Genomic DNA, 14,204 nt, shown 5'->3' on the forward strand with positions numbered 1-14,204 from the left:
AATCCCAGCCAAGTCACCATCTGAAATAAAGAATACATTTGGTATTATAAAGTCAAAGTTTTTTCTTTCTTCACAATCATTGCATATATTAATTTGCCACATAAAAAGTACTTTTTTAATGAATTTTAATTTTTTAAAATTACCTTGTGTGCTCTCGCAGATTACATTGAAGATGAAGGGTCCATAAGTGAATGAAAAAGCCTTTAAACTTACTCTTCTGTACTTATGAGGCCTCCTTGTGATAATAAAAGGAAAGTATAAGTAATCCTTGTGATAATTAAAAGAAACTATAAATACAGGGTGTCTCACTCGGGAGTACAACTTTAAAAATGCGAATTACTCGCGAACGCGTGAATGTAAAGGCGAGCTGTAAGAACTGAACATACCTGTATTTAGTGGAAAACAAGTCCACATTACAAAAGGTGCTGAAAATGTCCTCCCTCAACGTCCGCGCACAAGGAAACGCGACGCTCCATATTTGAGAATGTCCTCTGCAACATGTCACAATTTCACGCTCGATGTTTGCTTTCAGTTGTTCCATGGTCCTGGCTTTGCTTGCATAAACCTTGCCATTTAAATATCCCCATAGAAAAAAATCTGGGGGAGTTAAATCGGGCGATCGAGGTGGCCACAAACCTTTCGAGATCACCCTATCTCCAAAAAACGATCGGATCTCTTCCATACTGGCATGAGAGGTATGGCACGTTGCCCCGTCCTGTTGCCCCGTAGCGGCGCCCGCTATAGTGCCCGCCTCTTTATGACACAGAATCAATTCTTCATTAAATAAGGAATATTTTGAACCTTGTTGCATGATGATACATGCACGCGTTGCAGAGTAATTCGCATTTTTAAAGTTGTACTCTCGAGTTGTACACCCTATATTTTATCACAGGGTCTTTGAACTATTTTTCTTGAGGTGAGAATACATCTCCTGTTTGCTTGTCTGCTCATGGCCTCTGTCGTGGGTGGACAACACCAACAAGCCCCCAGTGCCAACTTATGTTCTGCTTGTAATCCTACTTTTGCTCCTGCAATTCTACTTTTTAAAAGTTGTCTTCTGTCATGGCTTGTAGTAACAGACTGGTGATTATTTTTTTCTAAACAGCACTCACTTTTTGCACAGTATATTCTGTGTTGTTATTTTACGTAGCGTACAGAGCAAGTTTCACTCCAGGTGGCAGCATTTTGAAAAGAGTTTCAATGCACTCTGTATAAATAAGAATTAATCTGAAGAGAACTGTTTACACTGCATTGTATTTTTGGTAAAAGTCTTAGATGTTTGAAAGAGCCAAGCTACTGACATTCACTGATACCAGTCAATCTATAATTACACAGGGAGCACATGTAAAACTCATTCATTCCCTGGGACTGTGAGGCAGGAATGACCATTCTGCGTTACTTGGAGAAGGAAGTATAAAAGGAGCTTCGCAAGGAGCGGTGACGACAGCAACAGTGGCACTTAGAGAGCACTTTGGATGTGTCTGCTGGCTGCTAGAGTCCATCGGTCCTAATGTGTAGACACCGATGAGAAGCCAATGAAAACAGTAGTATACAGTGGTATACAGGTTGCCTGTGACCCCGTGTTAGTGGAGTGGAGTGGAGGTGAGTGGTGTGAACGAGCAGGCAAAATAACAAATCAGCCGAAAGTGCACATCACTGTGTGGTGGAAGAGGCCACCAAAGAAACCAGAAAGTTCCTTTTGGGGCCACTTCACCTACAGTCAGTGTAAAGTGGCTATTTCCATTTCTCCATCTCTTGTACAAACCTCCACCCCCAGAACCCCTCCAATTACTACCATATTCTCTCTGACTGAAGTATTGATTTACATTATCAATCCAGCTGCAGCAGGGGATATCTTTACAAAATAATTGGAATAAGCTTATATATTGTAAAAGAATATAAGCAATCACAAATGTGACTTTTTCAGTTATTATTTCCTAGTTGTCTTCAGAGCAGAGACAGCAATTCATATCTGGGCATCAACATTCAATAGTATCAATAATGGCACTTGGCAGTAATTTTCCAAGTTAAATCCACACCCCTTGTCCTTAAAGATGCTGCAGAAGAAGATGAACAGCATAGTAGAGTGCACAGCTGGTCTGCTTTTTATCATGGCTGAATGTCACAACAGTGTTTTGCTTTGTTCTTTTCTTTTCCTTCTTAAAATGAAAAGGATATGTTGTTTTGGAATATGTATGTAATCTCAGGACACTGATCAAGTTAATAAAAAACGCTTTGCTATAGAACACAGTTTTATGTGGAAAATGAATGTATACCAAGATTGTGAAGAAATCACTTTGAATTGAAAAATACCAAACTTATCCTTCAAGTTTGCGTGTTCTCCCATTACATAAATGGGTTCTGCCCATGATCACTTTTTTCTACATGCATAGCAATTCTAGCTGTATTACCTGACAATTTGATATTGTACTACTGTAGATGTTTGCAATCGAGTGCCCTGACACCGTACCCAGTGCTGGTTCCTACCTTGTGCTTGAAGACTTCTAAGATAGGCTCCAGGGCCTTGAGACCTTATATTCAGATTGCCTTGATTCACTAATTGATCAGACAGATGGGTGTTTTAAGAAAATGCTATTTTGGGGTCTTCTTTTGATGTAGTAGTGTAACATGTTTATATACTTTTTATAAACCTTGCTATTTTATGTTGTTTCTTTATTCCAATGATTAAACACACTAACTTCAGTTGTGACCACTAACAGCTGGCAATCACCTCACAGACTTGTACCGGAAAGAAGAAACCATCATCGTCTCTGAAAATGGCTTGGTGCAGAGCCCACGCTTTCCCAGCAGCTACCCCAGGAACTTACATTTGACATGGAAATTATCTTCACCAGAAAATACCCGGATACAACTTGATTTCGACAGTCGCTTTGGCCTGGAGGAGCCAGAAAATGATATTTGCAGGTAAGCAAAGCACAACTTTAAGAAGGTAGGTTAGAAATGAGCATTTGGCCTGGATGTATTTATGATTAATATTTTTCATTAAATGTATTTTGTGGAACAGCCTACGGGAGGCAGTGTCAACAATTTAAATTTAGCAATCTAGCAATCAGAAACCAGCAGTGTCCTTAAAGAGAGTGAAAAAGAATAGAATAAATCTTATAGTGGCTTACTTTGTCTATTGCTTTTAATTATACTTTTTTAGTATTAGTTTGCCTAATAAAAATGTGCATATTTTTTATAGTGCTGGATCCGTTATTTACTTAGCTGATCTGCATAATATATAAGAACCAAATTACTAGTTCTTTTTTACTTTGAAGCACTGTTTGCAGTGGATGATTTGAGATGGAAGCTTCTTAGGAAGGAGCATTTTCTCCTTCTTTATACCTAAGCATATACAGCATGCAATTGCTCTTCTCATTATTGGTTGTGAACAGACAAGAAGGATTTTGCCTCTCACGCAAATCTATGTCATGAAAGGATTAATTTGTTCGGACAGAAGAATAAATCTTAATTGACAGCTGGATAATTAAAAAGACAGTTTACCAGACAGCTTCTTATAAATTGCCTGAAGCATAACGTGGAGCTTCTACCAATTAGTCCTCTAATGACTGATTTAAACACAAGTTTGAATTAATTGAACTTTTTTTTTTTTTTTTGGTAGGAGGAGTCACAGTTTAATGAAAAAGATTTCTTTCTTTTTGAAGTTCAAACTAATGCATAAGATAAACATTGTTGTAAAAAACATAATATTCATAATGCCTTAATGTTTCATAAGTAAATAAACACAGCACAGAGAACCATATTAATCTCAATACTAACTGTTCTATGTTATTAAGGTGATTTAAGTTAATCTTGTGTATAGTGTTGGCATGAAAAAATTAAATATGGAGTTACCCTTGTGTGTTTGACCACTAAATTACAGACATCCATCCACCCTTCCTTCCATCTATTATAGCATCACAAGGACCTGAATGAAAACTTGGAAGGAAAATATAGGAATAGGGCACACTCATGCACAGATCCACTCAGAACAAAGTTATAGTAAACATTCATCCTAAAACACAAATATTTAGATGTGGGAAGAGGTGCACTTGGACATAGGGATAATGTACAAATTTCACACAGATATTGGCAACTGCAACCAGTGACATTGTGTTCCATAAGAGATGTGTTCTCACAGCTAAATGGGCAAATCTGCTGCTTGCTGGCAGCAATTTCCTTCAGTGCAGTGGTAGAGATATTCACAGTCCATGTCTGCCATCTCATGGGGGACAACTCATAAGAAAGAGTAGGAGCCCTAAGCAAGTCCTCACCGGTCACAATCAGTCTTGCATTTGCAGCAGGGTATTATTACATATGCACAGAAACACCTTAGTCTAGTAGACAGGTTTCTCATCCTCACCTACTTAAATTATAATCCATTTGTTTCCATTTATCGAGTTTTTAATCCTTTTATCCTGTTGTGGTCATGGTGGCATTAGGTTGTCAAACATTCTTTTTCACATGATAAGATTACAGCTTTTCTTGGGCTGTACTGAAGAAGTCAAAGGCCAGCAATGAAATATAAAGGCCTCCCAAGTGTCTTAGTGTCCATTGTGTTCTGTCAGTAGACCATTTCCAGATCACTTCAGCAAGCTTCCCTCAAGCATCATCTAAGCTCTGAGATTTCCTGGATTGTATAGTTGTTTCACTTTTGCTTCACTAGTCTCTGTTTCACTTCAGGTTTGTCCTATCCGACTAGTTTATCTTTCTCTCTGTCTCTTGGTTATCATTTAAGAAGAAGATAAGGCAACTAACTTCTCAAAATACGAAAAGAACTTCCAAATTTGCATGGAAAAAATAATATATACAAAAAATTGTAACCTTATATTAGTTCTGAGCTTGATTGTTTCTTATTTATATCATACAGAAGAAGCAAGCAGAATATTATTTTCCAGTAACAGCAGAGAAGCCAGTCTCAAGTCTCCAATGTAACTAATTTGCATTACAATTTGACTCTGCATTTATAGTCAGTTCATTAAAATCTCAAATGTGACTGCGGAAAACACACTTTTCTGAACAAATTCATTAGTATACAAAAACACAGACACAACAGCAATAGCAGATCAGTTCAAAGGAAGTCATCTGTTTATTTTATATATAGATAGATAGAAATGATGTCTCATCAGATACATGGATAGAATAACACACATTGCTAGCTTTGACAGTCTTTGCTTCTTTTAGCTGTTCTCAACAAATGTTTCATGGAACTTCATCAATTCATGATTTTTTGTTTTTCTTCATAACAGTAGTGTGAGTAAAAGTGTAAAGTGTCAACTTTAGCACAAATGTATTAGCTCATCTTTTTTGCTTATACTGTATACAGAACAAATTTCTTAATCATTAAGAACTTAAACTAATATCTACCATTGTCTTGGAAACCATCTTAACTAGGTGGTCTACAGGGTTTGCTTTGTAAATATTAGTGTAATATGTCTATTGAAAATTCTGGTAGTGTCCGAATTGTTTAAATCTTCTCTGTCTTACGCAATTGCCACTGCTTGTCCTCTTTTCCTGCATTAAGAAAAGTTTTAATTTTGTTTTTTTTATCTATGTATTTACATTAAGCACTTCAAGGAATTTTAGATCAATACTATTTACATTTGTCTATTATACCTTGTGTCCTAGTTCTGATAATAATCATATGTCTATCTATTGTGATTCTGCTGCCTTTATGCTATACATTTTAAATGTTATAACGTGTTCTATGAAAATATTAATGAAGCAGAGAAAGCTTCTGCCCTTTCCAGTGATCCTGCAAGCAAAGGTAGTCATAAATTTGCACAGTGTCATGATAGTCTTGGTCAATGAGTGTAAAATAATTGTTAGTTTTGAATCAGTGGCATAGATGGATTCATTCAGAAATCAAAATAGGCTCATAGTCGTTACTCTTTCCAAAGGACAAAGCAGAATATCCTAACACCAAAATACTTAAAGTAAAAGTAGAATCTAAATGGAAATCTAGACCAAAATCCAAAGCAATAATTTAATTGTAAGTTATGATCTTTCTTTCCTAGCTAAAGAATATTTCAGACACGAAAATAGTTACATTTACCTGTCTAAATACCTTTTACATTGACATAATGCACTTCCCGATGACCTGGGGCCTCATGTATAAACGGTGCCTATGCACAAAAATGTTGCGTAAGAACGTTTCCACGTTCAAATCGCGATGTATAAAACCTAAACTTGGCATAAAGCCACATACATTTCAACTGTAGCTCATACCCTGTCATACGCAAGTTCTCCGCTCGGTTTTACAGACTGGCGGCACACAGCGTCAAAGCAGTGCTACTGTTCCTGTGTGGTTACCGTTTCTTTTTTAGATCCACATCCCTGACGTGGCTTTATAAATACACTGAAATTAACCACTGTCCCAGACGGCTGGGGACCCTACCCAGCCGGGACGCCTGGACGGTCCCCAAGATGAACGATACATCCTCTGGGCCACGAGAGGGCAGCCACCCGGGTCTGCTGGTGGGCCACTGGACCGGAGCTGGGACGCTTATTCCTACCGGAGGACATGGCCTCCGCCAGGGGGCGCCCGGACTGTTATGAAATCTTGGATGTCAGCACTTCCGCCACACCAGGAAGTTGCGTCAGAAGAAATCCCAGGGGTCAGTATAAAAGGGGCCGCCTTCCTCCAGTAGACGAGCCGGAGTTGGGAGGAAGGTGACGGAACTTGTGAGGAGGGGAGTGGAGGTCAGAAGAAGAGAGAGAAGGAGAAAGAGAGAAAGGAAGAGAGCTGTGGAGGAAGGCATTGTGGTGCTGTATAGAAATAAATAAGTGTGTTTTGGACGTTCTGGTGTCTGTCTGTCTGTGTCCGGGGGTATGCTTTCCACACCGCATATTGTTTATTAGTTTAATGCATCTGATTGTAATTAACCTGTAACAATATACAGTGGTGTGAAAAACTATTTGCCCCCTTCCTGATTTCTTATTCTTTTGCATGTTTGTCACACAAAATGTTTCTGATCATCAAACACATTTAACCATTAGCCAAATATAACACAAGTAAACACAAAATGCAGTTTTTAAATGATGGTGCTTATTATTCAGGGAGAAAAAAAATCCAAACCTACATGGCCCTGTGTGAAAAAGTAATTGCCCTGTGGTGTATCACACCTGAGTTCAATTTCCGTAGCCACCCCCAGGCCTGATTACTGCCACACCTGTTTCAATCAAGAAATCACTTAAATAGGAGCTGCCTGACACAGAGAAGTAGACCAAAAGCACCTCAAAAGCTAGACATCATGCCAAGATCCAAAGAAATTCAGGAACAAATGAGAACAGCAGTAATTGAGATCTATCAGTCTGGTAAAGGTTATAAAGCCATTTCTAAAGCTTTGGGACTCCAGCGAACCACAGTGAGAGCCATTATCCACAAATGGCAAAAACATGGAACAGTGGTGAACCTTCCCAGGAGTGGCCGGCCGACCAAAATTACCCCAAGAGCGCAGAGACGACTCATCCGAGAGGTCACAAAAGACCCCAGGACAACGTCTAAAGAACTGCAGGCCTCACTTGCCTCAATTAAGGTCAGTGTTCACGACTCCACCATAAGAAAGAGACTGGGCAAAAACGGCCTGCATGGCAGATTTCCAAGACGCAAACCACTGTTAAGCAAAAAGAACATTAGGGCTCGTCTCAATTTTGCTAAGAAACATCTCAATGATTGACAAGACTTTTGGGAAAATACCTTGTGGACTGATGAGTCAAAAGTTGAACTTTTTGGAAGGCAAATGTCCCGTTACATCTGGCGTAAAAGGAACACAGCATTTCAGAAAAAGAACATCATACCAACAGTAAAATATGGTGGTGGTAGTGTGATGGTCTGGGGTTGTTTTGCTGCTTCAGGACCTGGAAGGCTTGCTGTGATAGATGGAACCATGAATTCTACTGTCTACCAAAAAATCCTGAAGGAGAATGTCCGGCCATCTGTTCGTCAACTCAAGCTGAAGCGATCTTGGGTGCTGCAACAGGACAATGACCCAAAACACACCATCAAATCCACCTCTGAATGGCTGAAGAAAAACAAAATGAAGACTTTGGAGTGGCCTAGTCAAAGTCCTGACCTGAATCCAATTGAGATGCTATGGCATGACCTTAAAAAGGCGGTTCATGCTAGAAAACCCTCAAATAAAGCTGAATTACAACAATTTTGCAAAGATGAGTGGGCCAAAATTCCTCCAGAGCGCTGTAAAAGACTCATTGCAAGTTATCGCAAACACTTGATTGCAGTTATTGCTGCTAAGGGTGGCCCAACCAGTTATTAGGTTCAGGGGGCAATTACTTTTTCACACAGGGCCATGTAGGTTTGGATTTTTTTTTCTCCCTAAATAATAAAAACCACCATTTACAAACTGCATTTTGTGTTTACTTGTGTTATATTTGACTAATGGTTAAATGTGTTTGATGATCAGAAACATTTTGTGTGACAAACATGCAAAAGAATAAGAAATCAGGAAGGGGGCAAATAGTTTTTCACACCACTGTAATGGTCCACAGAATGGTCAAACTATTTCAAATACCATAACTGCTTTAGTGTTGTTACTGTCACTGCACCTTCTTCTTCTTCTTTCAGCAGTTCCTGTTAGGGGTTGCCACATCGGATCATCTTTTTCCATATTACTCTCACTGCACCACTCGGCATATTTATACCACTGTATCTGAGTGTGAATCACAGCTATACAGCAGCTGATTGGAAAGAGAATTATTGGTATACAGCATCAAGCACACGCTGCCTCAGCCATTCGCTATTTGAACTGCTCTCATCCGACAAACGCTTCAGAGTCTTTCCTGTACTGACCTCGCGGTTCACAAACAGTTTCATCCCAACAACTATAAACGCACTCAATCAGTCCAATTGCTCCTTGTAGAACTGTTTGTACTTACAAGTACAATCACCTCACTGTAAACTTGTGATAGTTATAATATTGCACAACCTGAGCCACTTTATAAAGGGCGTATTTACATACTGTATGATGACAATATCATTTTTAAGATGAAATGCAGCAAAATATGTTTATATTATACAGATAAAACTTTAACTTTAACACAGTGCCACAGCGCTAGCGAGGAGCTGGAGCTTCGTTCATGGATTGTTCCTGCCTCGTGCTGTATTCTTGCTGTGGCTGGCGCGACACTAGAAGGATAGATGGATAGAATAGTTAAATATTACAAATATATTTCAATGTTCCTTAAATGTTCTGAAGAATCGCCGTTCTAAGCTTACAGACGGCTTAACGTCTATTACAGAGCTGATTGTGTGGTGATTGAGTATTTGGAGAAAGAAAAGTAAGGACAGGAATTGGGGATCAGTACGTTTGAAAGGGACAGTACTGCTACAATAAAGTATTTCATCAAAGGTTGCGCACGGCGCAGCAAGCATCTTGCGTGAGACATGAACAATCACTGCGCCACCGTGTTCCCATGTTTAATAACATGCTTTAACTCCTATCATCATTAAAATGATATCACGTATACTTCCTAGTATTTTAATTATTCAGAGAACTGTAATATTATGAATGTAATGGATTCTGTGTCCTGTCAGAGGAAGAGAAAGCCCAGAAGCACGTAGTGATTCAAGCACATATAAGATCAAATACAAAACAAAGCATTTAACGTGCTACTTTAGTTACGATGGGAAACAATTTTAAGATGAACTTTATGATGTTCTACTTTAATGACAAAATAAACTACGTGATTAAAGTGGAAATTTCGAGATTAAAGTTGACATTTCATGCTTTTTTCACACTGTGTGCCTTTTTTTTTCTCTGTACCCTAATAAGCTTTCATATGACAGTGAGATGGTGGGCTACAACTTGCCTTTTCACTGAGACTTTGATATCTGACAGCTTCTTTTTTATTTCAGGCACTGTGCGACTTTGTTAACTTGAGCTTTCGAGTTTCTCCGACACGCTATGTTACTCGATTAACTTCCTTTTGTTGTTTATACCACTGTTTAAACCAACAAATAGTAAGTTTTTCCTTGCCTCCACTTGGTATTCGCTGAAATTCTTCTATTTTCCCTCGTACTTTTGCCATTGTCTTTTAACAGAAGGCTGAGATTAAGGGCTATTTATATTGATTTGCATATTCAAAGAGGTGTAATTCTGGGAGGAGTTGGGGCGGGACAGCAGGCACGTGTGTTAATTTTCACGCTGACCGGGATTTATGTAGCGGAAGAACATGGAAGCTGGTGTTCGCACAGATTTATGCATCTGGATTTTTTTATGCGTAAGCACATTTCCACTTTTGTGCTTACATCATGATATAGTGTGAATACTACGCACACCATTATGCATGAGGCCCCTGGTCATCATGAGATGAAAAATATAAACAAGCAAAAAAATAACTAACAAGTTCAAACAACTGTGCAAAATAAGACAGAATAGAGTTTAAATGTAGTGGCAGCAACCAACAACTGTTTTGGTAATTATATATTGTTAGGTTCCATTTATGTTAATCAGAATGTAACTGCTTTGTTTTACTGTGTATTTAAACAAAACAAATCTGTGTTTTTAAGTATATGCAGTATGTAATTAGTGATTTGTAAAGTTGTAATTGCATTTTGTTTGTGTACTTGTTACAGCACTCTGAGCCCACACTCGATGAAGAGCACTATTCAAGAATAAACTGAATTGAATTGAATAATAGATTATTGGCTGATTACTACTTCAATTAATTGGAATTTTTAAAAGCACACAATTATTTCAAATGTAAAATGTTTTATTCAAAACAAGTTTTATTTATCATCTTGCGCAATGATCACTTTCAAAAAAGCAAGCATTGGCATTTATGTAAAATTACTCTTATGTAAAAAAAATATTTCTTCTGTGAAACAAAACAGTAATTTTGTAAGGTGGTAAAACACTAAATATTAAATGATAAAGAAAACCTCACAAAGTTATCAGAGTGAGTTTCAGCACTGATCCAAACACTTGTGAAGGTAATGTGGCATTTTAAAAGCTATAAATTACAATTCAGAATTTTGGAGTTTATCCTTACAGATGAAAGACTATCTTCAGTATCAGAAATATCAGTTTTCAAATCCTCAAGAAATAAAAATAGAATAAAGTATTGTTAATCTATTGAAAACATGTTGTTTCTTGTGTTCTCTTGGATGCTGCAGTAGGAAATGGGAGACTACGTGCTGCTTTTAAGAGCACCTTACTTTGTTGAATCCAACTCACCTGCATGGTGCTTGCAGCACTATTGTAGAAAGGAAATGCTGAGGGCAATACTTTTTACTAGTAATCCAAAATGTGTTATATCTTGCTTTTCACCCAAACAGCTGAGATCTACAGAGAAGAATATTAGGTAACTAAGTTAAATTTTAATAGTATAGAACACCATATATTTAGAAGTTTGGATTGTCTCTTTGAACATGTTTTACATTTAAAGCATACAGTAAGTTATAATTTTTACAGATGTTGGGAAGCCACTTCCATTTCAATGTAAACACAGAGGGATGCTACATTTTCATAACACTCATCATCTTACTGGCAGAATAGTAGTCAATGTTGCACAAAACTGACAGTAGCTATTTATTTATAGTCTAGAAACTGTGCAGAGTCTTCCGCCATGCACTGAAAAAAATGGCATGTCAGATTAAAATAAAAAAATATGTACATCGGTTGCATATAATAAAATTGTTTTTATCAAAAATAATTTAATTATGCTTAATGCACTAAATTAATATATCCTGAAACAACATAATATTTTTATATAAAATTAAATAAACTTTTTCATTCTCTGTTAATTATATTATTTTAAATGAATATGTTGACAAAGCATAATATTTTAACAATTATTTTATAAACTTTATAAAAAATTATCTCACCAAGTTACTTAGCTATAACCTTTTTTAGTTGTCAATTATACTTATTCCAGTTTCATTTTATAGTTCATGTTCAAAGTTATTAATAAGAAATAAACAGTTAGCTACCAAATCTAGTTTTATTTGGTAAAAACAATACAAACCAACAAAAATGCAAAAGATTATTATTCCAAACCAGAAATGTACAACAGTTTTACAAGAACACTGTTTCTTTGGCTGTGCCATAATGCCATGACCAATGTATAACTAAATATGAACATAAAATGCACCTTGGATAGAGTGTTATATTATAAAATACATTTATTTATATTTGTGCAACTGTATATATTATAAGTAAATGTTAAATATTAGTAAAATATAAAGTGCAAAAATTGCGCTTTATTCAAGCGAGCACATTCAGCAACTGCATTGTCTTGTATTCGGGTGTATTATTTATCTGGTTGAGCAATGCTATGATAATACTAATGAACAGCAATGCTGAAAGTAGTTGACCCGCAACAAAAGTCAGAACTTTTTTTTTTTTTTTTTAATATTTTTATTTTATTAATTTTCATTGTAATCATTCCATACAAACAGATCAATTTATAACCCAACAAATATGAAGACTAATCAAACCCCACCCCTGAGAAGGAGAGCTTAGCTAAAGGAAAATTGCTTTAGGCTTTTTAATAAGGCAACATTAAACAAAAGAAAGGGAGAAGTAAATATCTATGTAAATAAGAGATGGAGAAGGGAGTTAAATGCAATAATAGTTATTTCTCTTATTCTAAAATAATATTGATTAAATCCTGCCATGTTTTGAAAAAATGTTGTACAGATCCTCTAACTGAAAATTTGATTTTTTCCAATTTCAAATAATATAAAACATCGGTTTCCCACTGACTTATAAGAGGAGAATTAGGATTCTTCCAATTTAACAAAATAAGTCTGCGTGCCAAAAGTGTAGTGAATGCAATCACCGTTTGCTTGTCCTTCTCCAATTCAAGTCCATCTGGAAGAACACCGAACACAGCTGTTAATGGGTTAGGAGGGATTGTGATACTAAGGCTGTCTGAGAGGCACTTAAAAATTTTTGTCCAAAATGATGTTAGTTTAGTGCAGGCCCAAAACATGTGACCCAGTGAGGCAGGAGCTTGGTTGCAGCGCTCACAGGTTGGATCCTGCCCTGGAAACATTTTGGACAGTTTTAAGCGAGACAGATGGGCTCGATATATAATTTTTAGTTGAATAATTCTATGCTTTGCGCATATAGAACTCGAGTGAATTCTCTGCTTTGCTACCTTCCACTCCTTTTCTGATATATTGATTAAGAGACCTTCTTCCCAATGTCCTCTTGGATCTTTGAAAGGTAGGGACTCTAATAAGATTTTATATATTGCGGAAATAGTGTTTGTTTCCTCGAAATTGAGCAGTATTTTTTCCAGCATTGTGAAGGGTGCAAGGTGGGGGAAATCGGGCAATTTCTGTTTAACAAAATTTCTAATTTGAAGATAGTAAAAGAAATGTGTAGCTGGGAGGTTGAATTTTGAACGTAATTGTTCAAAAGATGTAAATATGTTGTCTATATAAAGATCTCTGAGCATTTTAATCCCAAAACTTTTCCAGGTATTAAAAACTGGATATACTTGCGAAGGTTGAAAGAGGTGGTTCTCTTGCAGAGGTGCCACTGATAAAAGATTTTCTATCTTAAAATGCTTCCTAATTTGATTCCATATTCTGAGTGAGTAAAGCACAATTGGGTTATTAGTATATTTGCGATAACTTTCATTTATTGGAGAGCAGAGCCGGGAAAGAACTTTTGTTTTTAAGTACATAAAAGTATCTGTACTAAGCGAATAAATCTAGACAACATAATAGTACATTTACTGACTTGTGACGGTAGTTAGTGAGCATAGTTTGATAAAACATTAAAAGAGAATACAAGGAAAAACGCAAAACAGAGTAACGTTAGTCTGTGTGATGAAGTGTTTTAAATGAATATCTGAATATTTTTCGTGTGTGTGTGTGTTTTTAACTTATTTAACTAACCTTTTGTTCTTAACCGGCAACAATAACTCAAACCTATAATCAGTTGCTTCTTTCAAAGTCACATGACTTTACTGCCAAGTTATTCAACCTCCTCTGACAACGAATCCGCTTGGTGCGTATTCATTTCCGGTGAGGAAATAATATAACTATTTTGACTTCTGCCTAAATGACTAAAATTAGTATATTGTATCCCACAAGATTCAATAAACTAAACATGATCGCATTATGTTCAAAAGTGAAACATAAACAATAATGTAATACAAAGTAAATACATTATTGTAAATGTAACAACCTGCCATTTCCCTTTTTTCAGTGTGGCACTGTAAACAGC

The 14,204-nt window shown here is 36.7% G+C and overlaps 1 protein-coding gene across 3 annotated transcripts in view; it reads left to right on the top strand.

Moving 5' to 3' along the window:
• The window catches only part of pdgfd (platelet derived growth factor d), a 338,383-nt gene that overhangs the window by 205,848 nt on the left and 118,331 nt on the right, over positions 1–14,204 (top strand). For 2 of the 3 annotated variants that reach the window (XM_051926891.1, XM_028800404.2), the window contains exon 2: positions 2,721–2,925. In XM_051926891.1, the coding sequence (XP_051782851.1) occupies positions 2,721–2,925 (205 nt within the window). The remainder of the gene's footprint in view (positions 1–2,720; positions 2,926–14,204) is intronic. The other variant, XM_051926890.1, reaches the window with a different exon arrangement.

The sequence above is a fragment of the Erpetoichthys calabaricus genome, chromosome 4, assembly GCF_900747795.2.
Source record: "Erpetoichthys calabaricus chromosome 4, fErpCal1.3, whole genome shotgun sequence".
Taxonomy (NCBI): domain Eukaryota; kingdom Metazoa; phylum Chordata; class Cladistia; order Polypteriformes; family Polypteridae; genus Erpetoichthys; species Erpetoichthys calabaricus.